The 23307-nt window shown below is 41.5% G+C and overlaps 1 protein-coding gene and 1 long non-coding RNA gene across 3 annotated transcripts in view; both read left to right on the top strand.

Annotated features, from left to right (window-relative positions):
• The window catches only part of LOC127918441 (serine/threonine-protein kinase SMG1-like), a gene marked incomplete at its 3' end in the record, with an annotated part of 43531 nt that overhangs the window by 5648 nt on the left and 14576 nt on the right, over positions 1-23307 (top strand). Inside the window, exons 3-5 of the mRNA XM_052501715.1 lie at positions 4273-4428; positions 5566-5702; positions 23187-23246. Coding sequence (XP_052357675.1) covers positions 4273-4428; positions 5566-5702; positions 23187-23246 — 353 coding nt within the window. The remainder of the gene's footprint in view (positions 1-4272; positions 4429-5565; positions 5703-23186; positions 23247-23307) is intronic.
• LOC127918440 (uncharacterized) lies at positions 17878-19290 on the top strand. Of its 2 annotated transcripts, none has more exons than XR_008099958.1 (3): positions 17878-17946; positions 19140-19174; positions 19245-19290. It is a non-coding gene; the product is annotated as an uncharacterized LOC127918440 (long non-coding RNA). The 2 variants fall into 2 exon arrangements; XR_008099959.1 differs by lacking the exon at positions 19140-19174 and adding an exon at positions 19105-19139.

The following is a 23307-nucleotide window of genomic DNA, read 5'->3' as shown; positions in this document are numbered from 1 at the left end:
AGCATTTCACTGTGAGGTCTACACTGTTGGTTAAGGGCTTGTAAGTTAGCATTTCACTGTTGGTTAAGGTCTACACACTGTTCTACACTGTTGGTTAAGGGCTTGTAAGTCAGCATTTCACTGTGAGGTCTACACTGTTGGTTAAGGGCTTGTCAAGTTAGCATTTCACTGTGAGGTCTACACTGTTGGTTAAGGGCTTGTAAGTTAAGCATTTCACTGTGAGGTCTACACTGTTGGTTAAGGGCTTGTCAGTCAGCATTTCACTGTGAGGTCTACACTGTTGGTTAAGGGCTTGTCAAGCATTTCACTGGCTACACTGTTGGTTAAGGGCTTGTCAGTCAGCATTTCACTGTGAGGTCTACACTGTTGGTTAAGGGCTTGTCAGTCAGCATTTCACTGTGAGGTCTACACTGTTGGTTAAGGGCTTGTCAGTCAGCATTTCACTGTGAGGTCTACACTGTTGGTTAAGGGCTTGTCAGTCAGCATTTCACTGTGAGGTCTACACTGTTGGTTAAGGGCTTGTAAGTTAGCATTTCACTGTGAGGTCTACACTGTTGGTTAAGGGCTTGTCAGTTAGCATTTCACTGTGAGGTCTACACTGTTGGTTAAGGGCTTGTCAGTCAGCATTTCACTGTGAGGTCTACACTGTTGGTTAAGGGCTTGTCAGTCAGCATTTCACTGTGAGGTCTACACTGTTGGTTAAGGGCTTGTCAGTCAGCATTTCACTGTGAGGTCTACACTGTTGGTTAAGGGCTTGTAAGTTAAGCATTTCACTGTGAGGTCTACACTGTTGGTTAAGGGCTTGTCAGTCAGCATTTCACTGTGAGGTCTACACTGTTGGTTAAGGGCTTGTAAGTCAGCATTTCACTGTGAGGTCTACACTGTTGGTTAAGGGCTTGTCAGTTAGCATTTCACTGTATTTCACTGTGAGGTCTACACTGTTGGTTAAGGGCTTGTCAGTCAGCATTTCACTGTGAGGTCTACACTGTTGGTTAAGGGCTTGTCAGTCAGCATTTCACTGTGAGGTCTACACTGTTGGTTAAGGGCTTGTCAGTCAGCATTTCACTGTGAGGTCTACACTGTTGGTTAAGGGCTTGTAAGTCAGCATTTCACTGTGAGGTCTACACTGTTGGTTAAGGGCTTGTCTACACTGTTGGTTACACTGGGTTAAGGGCTTGTCAGTCAGCATTTCACTGTGAGGTCTACACTGTTGGTTAAGGGCTTGTAAGTTAGCATTTCACTGTGAGGTCTACACTGTTGGTTAAGGGCTTGTCAGTCAGCATTTCACTGTGAGGTCTACACTGTTGGTTAAGGGCTTGTACATTTCACTGTGAGGTCTACACTGTTGGTTAAGGGCTTGTCAGTTAGCATTTCACTGTGAGGTCTACACTGTTGGTTAAGGGCTTGTCAGGCAGCATTTCACTGTGAGGTCTACACTGTTGGTTAAGGGCTTGTCAGTCAGCATTTCACTGTGAGGTCTACACTGTTGGTTAAGGGCTTGTCAGTCAGCATTTCACTGTGAGGTCTACACTGTTGGTTAAGGGCTTGTAAGTTAAGCATTGTGAGGGCTTGTCAGTCAGCATTTCACTGTGAGGTCTACACTGTTGGTTAAGGGCTTGTCAGTCAGCATTTCACTGTGAGGTCTACACTGCATTTCACTGTAAGGTCTACACTGTTGGTTAAGGGCTTGTCAGTCAGCATTTCACTGTGAGGTCTACACTGTTGGTTAAGGGCTTGTCAGTCAGCATTTCACTGTGAGGTCTACACTGTTGGTTAAGGGCTTGTCAGTCAGCATTTCACTGTGAGGTCTACACTGTTGGTTAAGGGCTTGTAAGTTAAGCATTTCACTGTGAGGTCTACACTGTTGGTTAAGGGCTTGTCAGTCAGCATTTCACTGTGAGGTCTACACTGTTGGTTAAGGGCTTGTCAGTCAGCATTTCACTGTGAGGTCTACACTGTTGGTTAAGGGCTTGTCAGTCAGCATTTCACTGTGAGGTCTACACTGTTGGTTAAGGGCTTGTCAGTCAGCATTTCACTGTGAGGTCTACACTGTTGGTTAAGGGCTTGTCAGTCAGCATTTCACTGTCTACACTGTTGGTTAAGGGCTTGTCAGTCAGCATTTCACTGTGAGGTCTACACTGTTGGTTAAGGGCTTGTAAGTTAGCATTTCACTGTGAGGTCTACACTGTTGGTTAAGGGCTTGTCAGTCAGCATTTCACTGTGAGGTCTACACTGTTGGTTAAGGGCTTGTCAGGCAGCATTTCACTGTGAGGTCTACACTGTTGGTTAAGGGCTTGTCAGTCAGCATTTCACTGTGAGGTCTACACTGTTGGTTAAGGGCTTGTAAGTCAGCATTTCACTGTGAGGTCTACACTGTTGGTTAAGGGCTTGTAAGTTAAGCATTTCACTGTGAGGTCTACACTGTTGGTCTACACTGTTGGTTAAGGGCTTGTCAGTCAGCATTTCACTGTGAGGTCTACACTGTTGGTTAAGGGCTTGTCAGTCAGCATTTCACTGTGAGGTCTACACTGTTGGTTAAGGGCTTGTCAGTCAGCATTTCACTGTGAGGTCTACACTGTTGGTTAAGGGCTTGTCAGTCAGCATTTCACTGTGAGGTCTACACTGTTGGTTAAGGGCTTGTCAGTCAGCATTTCACTGTGAGGTCACTGTTGGTTAAGGGCTTGTCAGTCAGTTTCACTGTGAGGTCTACACTGTTGGTTAAGGGCTTGTCAGTCAGCATTTCACTGTGAGGTCTACACTGTTGGTTAAGGGCTTGTCAGTCAGCATTTCACTGTGAGGTCTACACTGTTGGTTAAGGGCTTGTCAGTCAGCATTTCACTGTGAGGTCTACACTGTTGGTTAAGGGCTTGTCAGTCAGCATTTCACTGTGAGGTCTACACTGTTGGTTAAGGGCTTGTCAGTCAGCATTTCACTACACTGTTGGTTAAGGGCTTGTCAGTCAGCATTTCACTGTGAGGTCTACACTGTTGGTTAAGGGCTTGTCAGTCAGCATTTCACTGTGAGGTCTACACTGTTGGTTAAGGGCTTGTCAGTCAGCATTTCACTGTGAGGTCTACACTGTTGGTTAAGGGCTTGTCAGTCAGCATTTCACTGTGAGGTCTACACTGTTGGTTAAGGGCTTGTCAGTCAGCATTTCACTGTGAGGTCTACACTGTTGGTTAAGGGCTTGTCAGTCAGCATTTCACTGTGAGGTCTACACTGTTGGTTAAGGGCTTGTCAGTCAGGTTACACTGTTGGTTAAGGGCTTGTCAGTCAGCATTTCACTGTGAGGTCTACACTGTTGGTTAAGGGCTTGTCAGTCAGCATTTCACTGTGAGGTCTACACTGTTGGTTAAGGGCTTGTCAGGCAGCATTTCACTGTGAGGTCTACACTGTTGTATTCACATGTGATTTGATATACAGGTCGCTGCTTTAGACCAGGGCCCTCTTTGTATCAGTCTATTTATTGTTGTGGTCACATTGTCCAGAGGTGAACCTGTAGTCATCATGTCATTGAACTGTGGACAACCCCTGTGTGTTCTGTGTTAAATGCCTTATAAACTGGTAGTGGTGTCTTTTTAGGAGTCATCCAGCTTCTCTCCCTCTTTCCTTCCTGGGTCCTCAGACTCGCGTCGGCTTAATGTTTCTGTGGAAGAGAAAGAGACTTCTGGTCTCTGTGGTGTCGTATCTGTCCCAGGCATCTGGAAGAGGGAAAGCCCCGTGAATCCCCGGGTTCCCCCACAGATATCTGCCCTCGTGGAAGAGAAGTCTGTCTCAAATGGTTCCCTATGTAGTGCACTACTTTAGACCAGGACCCAATGGCACCCTATTCCCTATGTAGTGCCCTACTTTAGACCAGGACCCAATGGCACCCTATTCCCTATGTAGTGCCCTACTTTAGACCAGGACCCAATGGCACCCTATTCTCTCTATACTACTACTACGTGGGGTTAGTGTTCCCTCACGGCCATATCTCCATATTACAACGCTTGTCAAAGGAAAACTGGCGGAAGACCGAGCTTGACCACCTGTGCTAATTAGCCATCTGCTGCGCTCCTGCCACCTGTGTGTTAGCTAAGGGGGGGAAGAGTAGTTTAGTCAGATAGCTGTATAGATCTGTGCTAAACTGCTCCTCTCCTCCTCTCTCTCTCTCTCTGTCTCCACCCCCTCCTCTCCTCCTCCTCTCCCTCTCTCTCTCTCTCTCTCCACCCCTCCTCTCCTCTCCTCCTCTCTCTCCACCCTCTCCTCCTCCTCTCTCTCCACCCCCTCCAGGAGGATATGAAGCTGCAGGAGGGTTCAGTGATGATACTTTTGGTTGGAAGTCGTTGGGGCAAGAGTTGAGGATCAACGATGCGACCGCCGATTTGACCACTTTTCAGCAGCATGGAAACCGTGCTTTAGCTTCTAAGGACATGAGGAAATCCCACGGTGAGTATTTAGACTACACCAGGGGCTGTCGCCAGACCTCTCTCCTTGGGGGCTGCCGTCAGACCTCTCTCCTTGGGGGCTGCCGTCAGACCTCTCTCCTTGGGGGCTGTCGTCAGACCTCTCCCCCCGGGGGCTGCCGCCAGACCTCTCCCCCCGGGGGCTGCCGCCAGACCTCTCCCTCCGGGGGCTGTCGTCAGACCTCTCCCTCCGGGGGCTGTCGTCAGACCTCTCCCTCCGGGGGCTGTCGTCAGACCTCTCCCCCCGGGGGCTGTCGTCAGACCTCTCCCTCCGGGGGCTGTCGTCAGACCTCTCCCCCCCGGGGGCTGTCGTCAGACCTCTCCCTCCGGGGGCTGTCGTCAGACCTCTCCCTCCGGGGGCTGTCGTCAGACCTCTCCCTCCGGGGGCTGTCGTCAGACCTCTCCCCCCGGGGGCTGTCGTCAGACCTCTCCCTCCGGGGGCTGTCGTCAGACCTCTTCCCTCCGGGGGCTGTCGTCAGACCTCTTCCCCCCGGGGGCTGTCGTCAGACCTCTCCCCCCGGGGGGCTGTCGTCAGACCTCTCCCCCCGGGGGGCTGTCGTCAGACCTCTCCCCCCGGGGGGCTGTCGTCAGACCTCTCCCCCCGGGGGGCTGTCGTCAGACCTCTCCCCCCGGGGGGCTGTCGTCAGACCTCTCCCCCCGGGGGGCTGTCGTCAGACCTCTCCCCCCGGGGGGCTGTCGTCAGACCTCTCCCCCCGGGGGGCTGTCGTCAGACCTCTCCCCCCGGGGGGCTGTCGCCAGACCTCTCCCCCCCGGGGGGCTGTCGCCAGACCTCTCCCCCCCGGGGGGCTGTCGCCAGACCTCTCCCCAGTCTTAATACACCCGATTCACCTAGTCAAGGTCTTGATGATTAGTTGACCAGTTGAATCGGGTGCTGTGGAATAGATCAAATCCCTGGAGCGTCTTGGGGTTCTGAGGATGGGTTTGGAAATCACTACTTGGCTCTCTTACATAAAATGGCAAAATTACTGAATTCTATTTCTGATCACCATTTTATCTCTCCATTCCCCTCTTTCAATCTCTTTCTCCATCTCTCTTTACATCCCGCCCCCTCTCCCTTTTTTCCTGTTTTTTCCATCCATCTCTCTGCCCCCCCTTACAGACAGAGGGATGTCTCACTCTGATGAGTCTCGCCTGTCCAACCTCCTGCGCCGTGTGTCCCGTGAGGAGGACAGGGACCGCCGGCTGGCCACTGTCAGACAGCTCCGGGAGTTCATCACTCACTCTGACAACAAAGTGGTGAGGTCATCGATCATATCTACAGTTGAAGTGGGAAGTTTACATACACTAAGGTTGGAGTCATTAGAACTAGTTGACATACACTGAGGTTGGAGTCATTAGAACTAGTTTACATACACTAAGGTTGGAGTCATTAGAACTAGTTGACATACACTGAGGTTGGAGTCATTAGAACGAGTTGACATACACTGAGGTTGGAGTCATTAGAACTAGTTGACATACACTGAGGTTGGAGTCTTTAAAACTAGTTTACATACACTTAGGTTGGAGTCATTAGAACTAGTTTACATACACTTAGGTTGGAGTCATTAGAACTAGTTTACATACACTTAGGTTGGAGTCATTAGAACTAGTTTACATACACTTAGGTTGGAGTCATTAGAACTAGTTTACATACACTTAGGTTGGAGTCATTAAAACTAGTTTACATACACTTAGGTTGGAGTCATTAGAACTAGTTTACATACACTAGGTTGGAGTCATTAGAACTAGTTTACATACACTTAGGTTGGAGTCATTAGAACTAGTTTACATACACTAGGTTGGAGTCATTAGAACTAGTTTACATACACTTAGGTTGGAGTCATTAGAACTAGTTTACATACACTGAGGTTGGAGTCATTAGAACTAGTTTACATACACTGAGGTTGGAGTCATTAGAACTAGTTTACATACACTGAGGTTGGAGTCATTAAAACTAGTTTACATACACTTAGGTTGGAGTCATTAGAACTAGTTTACATACACTTAGGTTGGAGTCATTAGAACTAGTTTACATACACTAAGGTTGGAGTCATTAGAACTAGTTTACATACACTTAGGTTGGAGTCATTAGAACTAGTTTACATACACTTAGGTTGGAGTCATTAGAACTAGTTTACATACACTGAGGTTGGAGTCATTAGAACTAGTTTACATACACTGAGGTTGGAGTCATTAGAACTAGTTTACATACACTGAGGTTGGAGTCATTAGAACTAGTTTACATACACTGAGGTTGGAGTCATTAGAACTAGTTTACATACACTGAGGTTGGAGTCATTAGAACTAGTTTACATACACTGAGGTTGGAGTCATTAGAACTAGTTTACATACACTTAGGTTGGAGTCATTAGAACTAGTTTACATACACTGAGGTTGGAGTCCATTAGAACTAGTTTACATACACTGAGGTTGGAGTCCATTAGAACTAGTTTACATACACTGAGGTTGGAGTCCATTAAAACTAGTTTACATACACTTAGGTTGGAGTCATTAAAACTAGTTGACATACACTGAGGTTGGAGTCCATTAAAACTAGTTTACATACACTGAGGTTGGAGTCATTAAAACTAGTTTACATACACTGAGGTTGGAGTCATTAAAACTAGTTTACATACACTGAGGTTGGAGTCATTAGAACTAGTTTACATACACTTAGGTTGGAGTCATTAGAACTAGTTTACATACACTGAGGTTGGAGTCATTAGAACTAGTTTACATACACTGAGGTTGGAGTCATTAGAACTAGTTTACATACACTGAGGTTGGAGTCATTAGAACTAGTTTACATACACTGAGGTTGGAGTCCATTAGAACTAGTTTACATACACTGAGGTTGGAGTCCATTAGAACTAGTTTACATACACTGAGGTTGGAGTCCATTAAAACTAGTTTACATACACTGAGGTTGGAGTCATTAGAACTAGTTTACATACACTGAGGTTGGAGTCATTAGAACTAGTTTACATACACTGAGGTTGGAGTCCATTAAAACTAGTTTACACTGAGGTTGGAGTCATTAGAACTAGTTTACATACACTGAGGTTGGAGTCCATTAGAACTAGTTTACATACACTGAGGTTGGAGTCATTAAAACTAGTTTACATACACTGAGGTTGGAGTCATTAAAACTAGTTTACATACACTGAGGTTGGAGTCATTAGAACTAGTTTACATACACTGAGGTTGGAGTCATTAGAACTAGTTTACATACACTGAGGTTGGAGTCCATTAAAACTAGTTTACACTGACAGTCCATTAAAACTAGTTGTTGGTTGGAGTCATTAGAACTAGTTTACATACACTGAGGTTGGAGTCATTAAAACTAGTTGACATACACTGAGGTTGGAGTCATTAGAACTAGTTTACATACACTGAGGTTGGAGTCATTAGAACTAGTTTACATACACTGAGGTTGGAGTCCATTAAAACTAGTTGACATACACTGAGGTTGGAGTCATTAGAACTAGTTTACATACACTGAGGTTGGAGTCATTAAAACTAGTTTACATACACTGAGGTTGGAGTCATTAAAACTAGTTTACATACACTGAGGTTGGAGTCATTAGAACTAGTTTACATACACTTAGGTTGGAGTCATTAGAACTAGTTTACATACACTGAGGTTGGAGTCATTAGAACTAGTTTACATACACTGAGGTTGGAGTCATTAGAACTAGTTTACATACACTGAGGTTGGAGTCATTAAAACTAGTTTACATACACTGAGGTTGGAGTCATTAAAACTAGTTTACATACACTTAGGTTGGAGTCATTAGAACTAGTTTACATACACTTAGGTTGGAGTCATTAGAACTAGTTTACATACACTGAGGTTGGAGTCATTAGAACTAGTTTACATACACTGAGGTTGGAGTCATTAGAACTAGTTTACATACACTGAGGTTGGAGTCATTAGAACTAGTTTACATACACTGAGGTTGGAGTCATTAAAACTAGTTTACATACACTGAGGTTGGAGTCCATTAAAACTAGTTTACATACACTGAGGTTGGAGTCATTAAACTAGTTTACAGACACTGAGGTTGGAGTCATTAAAACTAGTTTACATACACTGAGGTTGGAGTCATTAAAACTAGTTTACATACACTGAGGTTGGAGTCATTAAAACTAGTTTACATACACTGAGGTTGGAGTCCATTAGAACTAGTTTACATACACTGAGGTTGGAGTCATTAAAACTAGTTTACATACACTGAGGTTGGAGTCATTAGAACTAGATTACAGACACTAGTTCATTAAAACATTACATACACTGAGGTTGGAGTCATTAAAACTAGTTTACATACACTGAGGTTGGAGTCATTAAAACTAGTTTACATACACTGAGGTTGGAGTCATTAAAACTAGTTTACATACACTGAGGTTGGAGTCATTAAAACTAGTTTACATACACTGAGGTTGGAGTCATTAAAACTAGTTTACATACACTGAGGTTGGAGTCATTAAAACTAGTTTACAGACACTGAGGTTGGAGTCATTAAACTAGTTTACATACACTGAGGTTGGAGTCATTAAAACTAGTTTACATACACTGAGGTTGGAGTCATTAAAACTAGTTTACATACACTGAGGTTGGAGTCATTAAAACTAGTTTACATACACTGAGGTTGGAGTCATTAAAACTAGTTTACATACACTGAGGTTGGAGTCATTAAAACTAGTTTACATACACTGAGGTTGGAGTCATTAAAACTAGTTTACATACACTGAGGTTGGAGTCATTAAAACTAGTTTACATACACTGAGGTTGGAGTCATTAAAACTAGTTTACATACACTGAGGTTGGAGTCATTAAAACTAGTTTACATACACTTAGGTTGGAGTCATTAAAACTAGTTTACATACACTGAGGTTGGAGTCATTAAAACTAGTTTACATACACTGAGGTTGGAGTCATTAGAACTAGTTTACATACACTGAGGTTGGAGTCATTAAAACTAGTTTACATACACTGAGGTTGGAGTCATTAAAACTAGTTTACATACACTGAGGTTGGAGTCATTAAAACTAGTTTACATACACTGAGGTTGGAGTCATTAAAACTAGTTTACATACACTGAGGTTGGAGTCATTAAAACTAGTTTACATACACTGAGGTTGGAGTCATTAAAACTAGTTTAAAACATACATACACTGAGGTTGGAGTCATTAAAACTAGTTTACATACACTGAGGTTGGAGTCATTAAAACTAGTTTACATACACTGAGGTTGGAGTCATTAAAACTAGTTTACATACACTGAGGTTGGAGTCATTAAAACTAGTTTACATACACTGAGGTTGGAGTCATTAAAACTAGTTTACATACACTGAGGTTGGAGTCATTAAAACTAGTTTACATACACTGAGGTTGGAGTCATTAAAACTAGTTTACATACACTGAGGTTGGAGTCATTAAAACTAGTTTACATACACTGAGGTTGGAGTCATTAAAACTAGTTTACATACACTGAGGTTGGAGTCATTAAAACTAGTTTACATACACTGAGGTTGGAGTCATTAAAACTAGTTTACATACACTGAGGTTGGAGTCCATTAAAACTAGTTTACATACACTGAGGTTGGAGTCATTAAAACTAGTTTACATACACTGAGGTTGGAGTCATTAAAACTAGTTTACATACACTGAGGTTGGAGTCATTAAAACTAGTTTACATACACTGAGGTTGGAGTCATTAAAACTAGTTTACATACACTGAGGTTGGAGTCATTAAAACTAGTTTACATACACTGAGGTTGGAGTCATTAAAACTAGTTTACATACACTGAGGTTGGAGTCATTAAAACTAGTTTACATACACTGAGGTTGGAGTCATTAAAACTAGTTTACATACACTGAGGTTGGAGTCATTAAAACTAGTTTACATACACTGAGGTTGGAGTCATTAAAACTAGTTTACATACACTGAGGTTGGAGTCATTAAAACTAGTTTACATACACTGAGGTTGGAGTCATTAAAACTAGTTTACATACACTGAGGTTGGAGTCATTAAAACTAGTTTACATACACTGAGGTTGGAGTCATTAAAACTAGTTTACATACACTGAGGTTGGAGTCATTAAAACTAGTTTACATACACTTAGGTTGGAGTCATTAAAACTAGTTTACATACACTGAGGTTGGAGTCATTAAAACTAGTTTACATACACTTAGGTTGGAGTCATTAAAACTAGTTTACATACACTGAGGTTGGAGTCATTAAAACTAGTTTACATACACTGAGGTTGGAGTCATTAAAACTAGTTTACATACACTGAGGTTGGAGTCATTAAAACTAGTTTACATACACTGAGGTTGGAGTCATTAAAACTAGTTTACATACACTGAGGTTGGAGTCATTAAAACTAGTTTACATACACTGAGGTTGGAGTCATTAAAACTAGTTTACATACACTGAGGTTGGAGTCATTAAAACTAGTTTACATACACTGAGGTTGGAGTCATTAAAACTAGTTTACATACACTGAGGTTGGAGTCATTAAAACTAGTTTACATACACTGAGGTTGGAGTCATTAAAACTAGTTTACATACACTGAGGTTGGAGTCATTAAAACTAGTTTACATACACTTAGGTTGGAGTCATTAAAACTAGTTTACATACACTGAGGTTGGAGGTTGGAGTCATTAAAACTAGTTTACATACACTGAGGTTGGAGTCATTAGAACTAGTTTACATACACTGAGGTTGGAGTCATTAAAACTAGTTTACATACACTGAGGTTGGAGTCATTAAACTAGTTTACATACACTGAGGTTGGAGTCATTAAAACTAGTTTACATACACTGAGGTTGGAGTCATTAAAACTAGTTTACATACACTGAGGTTGGAGTCATTAAAACTAGTTTACATACACTGAGGTTGGAGTCATTAAAACTAGTTTACATACACTGAGGTTGGAGTCATTAAACTAGTTTACATACACTGAGGTTGGAGTCATTAGAACTAGTTTACATACACTGAGGTTGGAGTCATTAGAACTAGTTTACATACACTTAGGTTGGAGTCATTAGAACTAGTTTACACACTTAGGTTGGAGTCATTAGAACTAGTTTACATACACTGAGGTTGGAGTCATTAAAACTAGTTTACATACACTGAGGTTGGAGTCATTAAAACTAGTTTACATACACAGAGGTTGGAGTCATTAAAACTAGTTTACATACACTGAGGTTGGAGTCATTAAAACTAGTTTACATACACTGAGGTTGGAGTCATTAAAACTAGTTTACATACACTGAGGTTGGAGTCATTAAACTAGTTTACATACACTGAGGTTGGAGTCATTAAAACTAGTTTACATACACTGAGGTTGGAGTCATTAAAACTAGTTTACATACACTGAGGTTGGAGTCATTAAAACTAGTTTACATACACTGAGGTTGGAGTTTAAAACAGTTTACACACTGAGGTTGGAGTCATTAAAACTAGTTTACATACACTGAGGTTGGAGTCATTAAAACTAGTTTACATACACTGAGGTTGGAGTCATTAAAACTAGTTTACATACACTGAGGTTGGAGTCATTAAAACTAGTTTACATACACTGAGGTTGGAGTCATTAAAACTAGTTTACATACACTGAGGTTGGAGTCATTAAAACACTAGTTTACATACACTGAGGTTGGAGTCATTAAAACTAGTTTACATACACTGAGGTTGGAGTCATTAAAACTAGTTTACATACACTGAGGTTGGAGTCATTAAAACTAGTTTACATACACTGAGGTTGGAGTCATTAAAACTAGTTTACATACACTGAGGTTGGAGTCATTAAAACTAGTTTACATACACTGAGGTTGGAGTCATTAAACTAGTTTACATACACTGAGGTTGGAGTCCATTAAAACTAGTTTACAGACACTGAGGTTGGAGTCATTAAAACTAGTTTACATACACTGAGGTTGGAGTCATTAAAACTAGTTTACATACACTGAGGTTGGAGTCATTAAAACTAGTTTACATACACTGAGGTTGGAGTCATTAAAACTAGTTTACATACACTGAGGTTGGAGTCATTAAAACTAGTTTACATACACTGAGGTTGGAGTCATTAAAACTAGTTTACATACACTGAGGTTGGAGTCATTAGAACTAGTTTACATACACTTAGGTTGGAGTCATTAGAACTAGTTTACATACACTGAGGTTGGAGTCATTAAAACTAGTTTACATACACTGAGGTTGGAGTCATTAGAACTAGTTTACATACACTAGGTTGGAGTCATTAAAACTAGTTTACATACACTGAGGTTGGAGTCATTAAAACTAGTTTACATACACTTAGGTTGGAGTCATTAAAACTAGTTTACATACACTTAGGTTGGAGTCCATTAAAACTAGTTTACATACACTTAGGTTGGAGTCATTAGAACTAGTTTACATTTACATACACTTAGGTTGGAGTCATTAAAACTAGTTTACATACACTTAGGTTGGAGTCATTAAAACTAGTTTACATACACTGAGGTTGGAGTCATTAAAACTAGTTTACATACACTTAGGTTGGAGTCATTAAAACTAGTTTACATACACTTAGGTTGGAGTCATTAAAACTAGTTTACATACACTGAGGTTGGAGTCATTAAAACTAGTTTACATACACTTAGGTTGGAGTCATTAAAACTAGTTTACATACACTGAGGTTGGAGTCATTAGAACTAGTTTACATACACTGAGGTTGGAGTCATTAAACTAGTTTACATACACTGAGGTTGGAGTCATTAAACTAGTTTACATACACTGAGGTTGGAGTCATTAAACTAGTTTACATACACTTAGGTTGGAGTCATTAAACTAGTTTACATACACTGAGGTTGGAGTCATTAGAACTAGTTTACATACACTGAGGTTGGAGTCATTAAACTAGTTTACATACACTGAGGTTGGAGTCATTAGAACTAGTTTACATACACTGAGGTTGGAGTCATTAAAACTAGTTTACATACACTTAGGTTGGAGTCATTAAAACTAGTTTACATACACTGAGGTTGGAGTCATTAAAACTAGTTTACATACACTGAGGTTGGAGTCATTAAACTAGTTTACATACACTGAGGTTGGAGTCATTAAAACTAGATTACAGACAGTTTACATACACTTAGGTTGGAGTCATTAAAACTAGTTTACATACACTTAGGTTGGAGTCATTAAAACTAGTTTACATACACTGAGGTTGGAGTCATTAAAACTAGTTTACATACACTGAGGTTGGAGTCATTAAAACTAGTTTACATACACTGAGGTTGGAGTCATTAAAACTAGTTTACATACACTGAGGTTGGAGTCATTAAAACTAGTTTACATACACTGAGGTTGGAGTCATTAAAACTAGTTTACATACACTGAGGTTGGAGTCATTAAAACTAGTTTACATACACTGAGGTTGGAGTCATTAAAACTAGTTGACATACACTGAGGTTGGAGTCATTAAACTAGTTTACATACACTGAGGTTGGAGTCATTAGAACTAGTTTACATACACTGAGGTTGGAGTCATTAAAACTAGTTTACATACACTGAGGTTGGAGTCATTAAAACTAGTTTACATACACTGAGGTTGGAGTCATTAAACTAGTTTACATACACTGAGGTTGGAGTCATTAAAACTAGTTTACATACACTTAGGTTGGAGTCATTAAAACTAGTTTACATACACTGAGGTTGGAGTCATTAAAACTAGTTTACATACACTGAGGTTGGAGTCATTAAAACTAGTTTACATACACTGAGGTTGGAGTCATTAAAACTTTTACATACACTAGTTTACACATACACTGAGGTTGGAGTCATTAAAACTAGTTTACATACACTGAGGTTGGAGTCATTAGAACTAGTTTACATACACTGAGGTTGGAGTCATTAAAACTAGTTTACATACACTGAGGTTGGAGTCATTAAAACTAGTTTACATACACTGAGGTTGGAGTCATTAGAACTAGTTTACATACACACTGAGGTTGGAGTCATTAAAACTAGTTTACATACACTGAGGTTGGAGTCATTAAAACTAGTTTACATACACTGAGGTTGGAGTCATTAAAACTAGTTTACATACACTGAGGTTGGAGTCATTAGAACTAGTTTACATACACTGAGGTTGGAGTCATTAGAACTAGTTTACATACACTGAGGTTGGAGTCATTAAAACTAGTTTACATACACTGAGGTTGGAGTCATTAAAACTAGTTTACATACACTGAGGTTTCATTAAACATTTACATACACTGAGGTTGGTCAGTTTACATTGAGGTTGGAGTCATTAAAACTAGTTTACATACACTGAGGTTGGAGTCATTAAAACTAGTTTACATACACTGAGGTTGGAGTCATTAAAACTAGTTTACATACACTGAGGTTGGAGTCATTAAACTAGTTTACATACACTGAGGTTGGAGTCATTAGAACTAGTTTACATACACTGAGGTTGGAGTCATTAGAACTAGTTTACATACACTGAGGTTGGAGTCATTAAAACTAGTTTACATACACTGAGGTTGGAGTCATTAAACTAGTTTACATACACTGAGGTTGGAGTCATTAGAACTAGTTTACATACACTGAGGTTGGAGTCATTAGAACTAGTTTACATACACTGAGGTTGGAGTCATTAAACTAGTTTACATTGAGGTTGGAGTCATTAAAACTAGTTTACATACACTGAGGTTGGAGTCATTAAAACTAGTTTACATACACTGAGGTTGGAGTCATTAAAACTAGTTTACATACACTGAGGTTGGAGTCATTAAAACTAGTTTACATACACTGAGGTTGGAGTCATTAAAACTAGTTTACATACACTGAGGTTGGAGTCATTAAAACTAGTTTACATACACTGAGGTTGGAGTCATTAAAACTAGTTTACATACACTGAGGTTGGAGTCATTAAAACTAGTTTACATACACTGAGGTTGGAGTCATTAAAACTAGTTTACATACACTGAGGTTGGAGTCATTAAAACTAGTTTACATACACTGAGGTTGGAGTCATTAAAACTAGTTTACATACACTGAGGTTGGAGTCATTAAAACTAGTTTACATACACTGAGGTTGGAGTCATTAAAACTAGTTTACATACACTGAGGTTGGAGTCATTAGAACTAGTTTACATACACTGAGGTTGGAGTCATTAAAACTAGTTTACATACACTGAGGTTGGAGTCATTAAAACTAGTTTACATACACTGAGGTTGGTCAGTCATTAGAACTAGTTTACATACACTAGGTTGGAGTCATTAGAACTAGTTTACATACACTGAGGTTGGAGTCATTAAAACTAGTTTACATACACTGAGGTTGGAGTCATTAGAACTAGTTTACATACACTGAGGTTGGAGTCATTAAAACTAGTTTACATACACTGAGGTTGGAGTCATTAAAACTAGTTTACATACACTGAGGTTGGAGTCATTAAAACTAGTTTACATACACTGAGGTTGGAGTCATTAGAACTAGTTTACATACACTGAGGTTGGAGTCATTAAAACTAGTTTACATACACTGAGGTTGGAGTCATTAAAACTAGTTTACATACACTGAGGTTGGAGTCATTAAAACTAGTTTACATACACTGAGGTTGGAGTCATTAAAACTAGTTTACATACACTGAGGTTGGAGTCATTAGAACTAGTTTACATACACTGAGGTTGGAGTCATTAGAACTAGTTTACATACACTGAGGTTGGAGTCATTAGAACTAGTTTACATACACTGAGGTTGGAGTCATTAGAACTAGTTTACATACACTGAGGTTGGAGTCATTAAAACTAGTTTACATACACTTAGGTTGGAGTCATTAAAACTAGTTTACATACACTGAGGTTGGAGTCATTAAAACTAGTTTACATACACTGAGGTTGGAGTCATTAGAACTAGTTTACATACACTGAGGTTGGAGTCATTAAAACTAGTTTACATACACTGAGGTTGGAGTCATTAGAACTAGTTTACATACACTTAGGTTGGAGTCATTAGAAGTAGTTTACATACACTGAGGTTGGAGTCATTAAAACTAGTTTACATACACTTAGGTTGGAGTCATTAAAACTAGTTTACATACACTTAGGTTGGAGTCATTAAACTAGTTTACATACACTTAGGTTGGAGTCATTAAAACTAGTTTACATACACTTAGGTTGGAGTCATTAAACTAGTTTACATACACTTAGGTTGGAGTCATTAGAACTAGTTTACATACACTGAGGTTGGAGTCATTAAAACTAGTTTACATACACTGAGGTTGGAGTCATTAGAACTAGTTTACATACACTGAGGTTGGAGTCATTAGAACTAGTTTACATACACTGAGGTTGGAGTCATTAGAACTAGTTTACATACACTGAGGTTGGAGTCATTAGAACTAGTTTACATACACTGAGGTTGGAGTCATTAGAACTAGTTTACATACACTGAGGTTGGAGTCATTAAAACTAGTTTACATACACTGAGGTTGGAGTCATTAAAACTAGTTTACATACACTGAGGTTGGAGTCATTAAAACTAGTTTACATACACTTAGGTTGGAGTCATTAGAACTAGTTTACATACACTAGGTTGGAGTCATTAGAACTGGTTTACATACACTGAGGTTGGAGTCATTAAAACTAGTTTACATACACTGAGGTTGGAGTCATTAAAACTAGTTTACATACACTTAGGTTGGAGTCATTAAAACTAGTTTACATACACTGAGGTTGGAGTCATTAGAACTAGTTTACATACACTGAGGTTGGAGTCATTAGAACTAGTTTACATACACTGAGGTTGGAGTCATTAGAACTAGTTTACATACACTGAGGTTGGAGTCATTAAAACTAGTTTACATACACTGAGGTTGGAGTCATTAAAACTAGTTTACATACACTGAGGTTGGAGTCATTAGGACTAGTTTACATACACTGAGGTTGGAGTCATTAGGACTAGTTTACATACACTTAGGTTGGAGTCATTAAAACTAGTTTACATACACTTAGGTTGGAGTCATTAGAACTAGTTTACATGCACTTAGGTTGGAGTCATTAGAACTAGTTTACATACACTGAGGTTGGAGTCATTAGAACTGGTTTACATACACTGAGGTTGGAGTCATTAAAACTAGTTTACATACACTGAGGTTGGAGTCATTAGAACTAGTTTACATACACTTAGGTTGGAGTCATTAGAACTAGTTTACATACACTGAGGTTGGAGTCATTAGAACTAGTTTACATACACTGAGGTTGGAGTCATTAAAACTAGTTTACATACACTGAGGTTGGAGTCCATTAACTAGTTTACATACACTGAGGTTGGAGTCATTAGAACTAGTTTACATACACTTAGGTTGGAGTCATTACAACTAGATTAGACACTTAGGTTGGAGTCATTAAAACTAGATTACAGACACTTAGGTTGGAGTCATTAAAACTAGATTACAGACACTTAGGTTGGAGTCATTAGAACTAGTTTACATACACTGAGGTTGGAGTCATTAGAACTAGTTTACAGACACTTAGGTTGGAGTCATTAGAACTAGTTTACATACACTTAGGTTGGAGTCATTAGAACTAGTTTACATACACTTAGGTTGGAGTCATTAGAACTAGTTTACATACACTGAGGTTGGAGTCCATTAAAACTAGTTTACATACACTGAGGTTGGAGTCATTAAAACTAGTTTACATACACTGAGGTTGGAGTCATTAGAACTAGTTTACATACACTTAGGTTGGAGTCATTAGAACTAGTTTACATACACTTAGGTTGGAGTCATTAGAACTAGTTTACATACACTTAGGTTGGAGTCATTAGAACTAGTTTACATACACTAAGGTTGGAGTCATTAGAACTAGTTTACATACACTTAGGTTGGAGTCATTAGAACTAGTTTACATACACTTAGGTTGGAGTCATTAGAACTGGTTTACATACACTTAGGTTGGAGTCATTAGAACTAGTTTACATACACTTAGGTTGGAGTCATTAGAACTAGTTTACATACACTGAGGTTGGAGTCATTAGAACTAGTTTACATACACTGAGGTTGGAGTCCATTAAAACTAGATTACATACACTGAGGTTGGAGTCATTAGAACTAGTTTACATACACTTAGGTTGGAGTCATTAGAACTAGTTTACATACACTTAGGTTGGAGTCATTAGAACTAGTTTACATACACTTAGGTTGGAGTCATTAGAACTAGTTTACATACACTAAGGTTGGAGTCATTAGAACTAGTTTACATACACTTAGGTTGGAGTCATTAGAACTAGTTTACATACACTTAGGTTGGAGTCATTAGAACTAGTTTACGTACACTGAGGTTGGAGTCATTAAAACTAGTTGACATACACTGAGGTTGGAGTCCATTAAAACTAGTTTACATACACTGAGGTTGGAGTCATTAGAACTAGTTTACATACACTGAGGTTGGAGTCATTAGAACTAGTTTACATACACTGAGGTTGGAGTCATTAAAACTAGTTTACATACACTGAGGTTGGAGTCATTAAAACTAGTTTACATACACTGAGGTTGGAGTCCATTAACTAGTTTACATACACTGAGGTTGGAGTCCATTAACTAGTTTACATACACTTAGGTTGGAGTCCATTTAGAACTAGATTACAGACACTTAGGTTGGAGTCATTAAAACTAGATTACAGACACTTAGGTTGGAGTCATTAAAACTAGATTACAGACACTTAGGTTGGAGTCATTAGAACTAGTTTACATACACTGAGGTTGGAGTCATTAGAACTAGATTACAGACACTTAGGTTGGAGTCATTAGAACTAGTTGACATACACTTAGGTTGGAGTCCATTAAAACTAGTTGACATACACTGAGGTTGGAGTCATTAGAACTAGTTTACAGACACTTAGGTTGGAGTCATTAGAACTAGTTTACATACACTGAGGTTGGAGTCATTAGAACTAGTTTACATACACTGAGGTTGGAGTCCATTAAAACTAGTTTACATACACTGAGGTTGGAGTCCATGAACTTGTTTTTCAACCACTCCACAAATGTCTTCAACTCTAGTTTTGGCAAGTCTGTTAGGACATCTACTTTGTGCATGACACAAGTTATTTTTCCAACAATTTTTAACAGACAGATTATTTCACTTATAATTCACTGTATCACAATTCCAGTGGGTCAGAAGTTGACATGCACTAAGTTGACTGTGCCTTTAAACAGCTTGGGAAATTCCAGAAAATGGTGTCATGGCTTTAGAAGCTTCTGATAGGCTAATTGACATTATTTGAGTCAATTGGAGGTGTACCTGTGGATGTATTTCAAGGCCTACCTTCAAACTCAGTGCCTCTTTGCTTGACATCATGGGAAAATCAAACGAAATCAGCCAAGACCTCAGAAACAAAATGGATGGCATCATGAGGGGAAATGATGTGGATATATTGAAGCAACATCTCAAGACATCAGTCAGGAAGTTAAAGCTTGGTCACAAATGGGTCTTCCAATAGACAATGACACCAAACATACTTCCAAAGTTGTGGCAAAACGGCTTAATGACAACAAAGTCAAGGTATTGGAATGGCCATCACAAAGCCCTGACCTCAATCCTATAGAACATTTGTGGGCAGAACTGAAAAAGCATTTTCGAGCAAGGAGGCCTACAAACCTGACTCAGTTACACCAGCTCTGTCAGGAGGAATGGGCCAAAATTCACCCAACTTATTGTTGGAAGCTTGTGGAAGGCTACCCGAAACGTTTGACCCAAGTTAAACAATTTAAAGGCACAGCTACCAAATGCTAATTGAGTGTATGTAAACTTTTGACCCACTGGGAATGTGATGAATGAAATAAAATCTGAAATAAATCATTCTCTCTACCATTATTCCGACTTCACATTCTTAAAATGAAGTGGTCATCCTAACTGACCTAAGACAGGGAATTTTTACAAGGAATAAATGTCAGGAATTGTGAAATATTGCGTTTATGTATTTGGCTAATGTGTATGTGAACTTCCAACTTCAACTATCTATCTATCTGGGTAGTTTATCACTCTGACATCAGTGGTGAGGTCATCAATCATATCCATCTACCTGGGTAGTTTATCACTCTGACATCAGTGGTGAGGTCATCAATCATATCCATCTATCTGGGTAGTTTATCACTCTGACATCAGTGGTGAGGTCATCAATCATATCCATCTATCTGGGTAGTTTATCACTCTGACATCAGTGGTGAGGTCATCAATCATATCCATCTATCTGGGTAGTTTATCACTGACATCAGTGGTGAGGTCATCAATCATATCCATCTACCTGGGTAGTTTATCACTCTGACATCAGTGGTGAGGTCATCAATCATATCCATCTATCTGGGTAGTTTATCACTCACTGACATCAGTGGTGAGGTCATCAATCATATCCATCTATCTGGGTAGTTCATCACTCTGACATCAGTGGTGAGGTCATCAATCATATCCATCTACCTGGGTAGTTTATCACTCTGACATCAGTGGTGAGGTCATCAATCATATCCATCTACCTGGGTAGTTTATCACTCTGACATCAGTGGTGAGGTCATCAATCATATCCATCTACCTGGGTAGTTTATCACTCTGACATCAGTGGTGAGGTCATCAATCATATCCATCTATCTGGGTAGTTTATCACTCTGACATCAGTGGTGAGGTCATCAATCATATCCATCTATCTGGGTAGTTTATCACTCTGACATCAGTGGTGAGGTCATCAATCATATCTATCTATCTGGGTAGTTTATCACTCTGACATCAGTGGTGAGGTCATCAATCATATCCATCTATCTGGGTAGTTTATCACTCTGACATCAGTGGTGAGGTTGATCTGTCTGTTATGTAGGCCCCGGGTAGTGCACTACTGTAGGGCCCCGGGTAGTGCACTACTGTAGGGCCCCGGGTAGTGCACTACTGTAGGGCCCCGGGTAGTGCACTACTGTAGGGCCCCGGGTAGTGCACTACTGTAGGGCCCCGGGTAGTGCACTACTGTAGGGCCCCGGGTAGTGCACTACTGTAGGGCCCCGGGTAGTGCACTACTGTAGGGCCCCGGGTAGTGCACTACTGTAGGGCCCCGGGTAGTGCACTACTGTAGGGCCCCGGGTAGTGCACTACTGTAGGGCCCCGGGTAGTGCACTACTGTAGGGCCCCGGGTAGTGCACTACTGTAGGGCCCCGGGTAGTGCACTACTGTAGGGCCCCGGGTAGTGCACTACTGTAGGGCCCCGGGTAGTGCACTACTGTAGGGCCCCGGGTAGTGCACTACTGTAGGGCCCCGGGTAGTGCACTACTGTAGGGCCCCGGGTAGTGCACTACTGTAGGGCCCCGGGTAGTGCACTACTGTAGGGCCCGGGTAGTGCACTACTGTAGGGCCCGGGTAGTGCACTACTGTAGGGCCCCGGGTAGTGCACTACTGTAGGGCCCCGGGTAGTGCACTACTGTAGGGCCCGGGTAGTGCACTACTGTAGGGCCCCGGGTAGTGCACTACTGTAGGGCCCGGGTAGTGCACTACTGTAGGGCCCCGGGTAGTGCACTGTACTAGTGCACTACTGTAGGGCCCGGGTAGTGCACTACTGTAGGACCCGGGTAGTGCACTACTGTAGGGCCCCGGGTAGTGCACTACTGTAGGGCCCCGGGTAGTGCACTACTGTAGGCCCCGGGTAGTGCACTACTGTAGGCCCCCGGGTAGTGCACTACTGTAGGCCCCGGGTAGTGCACTACTGTAGGCCCCGGGTAGTGCACTACTGTAGGCCCCGGGTAGTGCACTACTGTAGGCCCCGGGTAGTGCACTACTGTAGGCCCCGGGTAGTGCACTACTGTAGGCCCCGGGTAGTGCACTACTGTAGGCCCCGGGTAGTGCACTACTGTAGGCCCCGGGTAGTGCACTGTAGGGGCCCCGGGTAGTGCACTACTGTAGGGCCCCGGGTAGTGAAAGTGTAGGCCCCGGGTAGTGCACTACTCTTGGCTAGGCCCCGGGTAGTGCACTACTGTAGGCCCCGGGGGTAGTGCACTACTCTTGGCTGTGTTTAGACTGGGGTAGTGCACTACTCTTCATGTGGCTAGTGCACTACTGTAGGGACTGGGGGTAGTGCACTACTGGCTAGGTTTAGACTGGGGTAGTGCACTACTGTAGGGTTTTGGGGTAGTGCACTACTGTAGGCTGTGTTTAGACTGGGGTAGTGCACTACTCTTGGCTGTGTTTAGACTGGGGTAGTGCACTACTCTTGGCTGTGTTTAGACTGGGGGTAGTGCACTACTCTTGGCTGTGTTTAGAATGGGGGTAGTACACTACTCTTGGCTGTGTTTAGACTGGGGGTAGTGCACTACTCTTGGCTGTGTCTAGACTGGGGTAGTGCACTACTCTTGGCTGTGTTTAGACTGGGGGTAGTGGTAGAACGGTGTTCTCTCCCTGTTTGACACTGATTGTGTTCCTCTCTCTCCCCCCTCTCTGATCCCCCCCCTTCTCTCTCTCGCCCTCCCCCTTCTCTCTCTCGCCCTCCCCCTTCTCTCTTTCTCTCGCCACCCCCTTCTCTCTCTCGCCCCTCTCTCCTTCCCCTATCTCTCTGGTCTCTCTCGCCCTCTCTCTCTCGCCCTCCCCTTTCTCTCTCGCCCCTCTCCTTTCTCTCTCTCTCTCGCCCCCTCCCCTCTCTCTCCCCTTCCCCTTCTCTCTCGCCCCCCCCTCTCTCTCCCCTCTCTCTCCCCCCCTCTCTCCCACCAGGCCCTGGTGAAACAGTTGGATACGATCCTCAGTACCCTGAATGATATTTTGAATGAAAGGTAAGAGGAGGTTCCCCATCAGAGCCAAAGAGTCTCCATCTGAAATGGTCATGTTCTGGTCT

Source organism: Oncorhynchus keta, unplaced genomic scaffold, assembly GCF_023373465.1.
Source record: "Oncorhynchus keta strain PuntledgeMale-10-30-2019 unplaced genomic scaffold, Oket_V2 Un_contig_14219_pilon_pilon, whole genome shotgun sequence".
Taxonomy (NCBI): domain Eukaryota; kingdom Metazoa; phylum Chordata; class Actinopteri; order Salmoniformes; family Salmonidae; genus Oncorhynchus; species Oncorhynchus keta.
The sequence above is the reverse complement of the archived record's forward strand: the minus strand, read 5'-3'. Positions and strand labels throughout refer to the sequence as shown.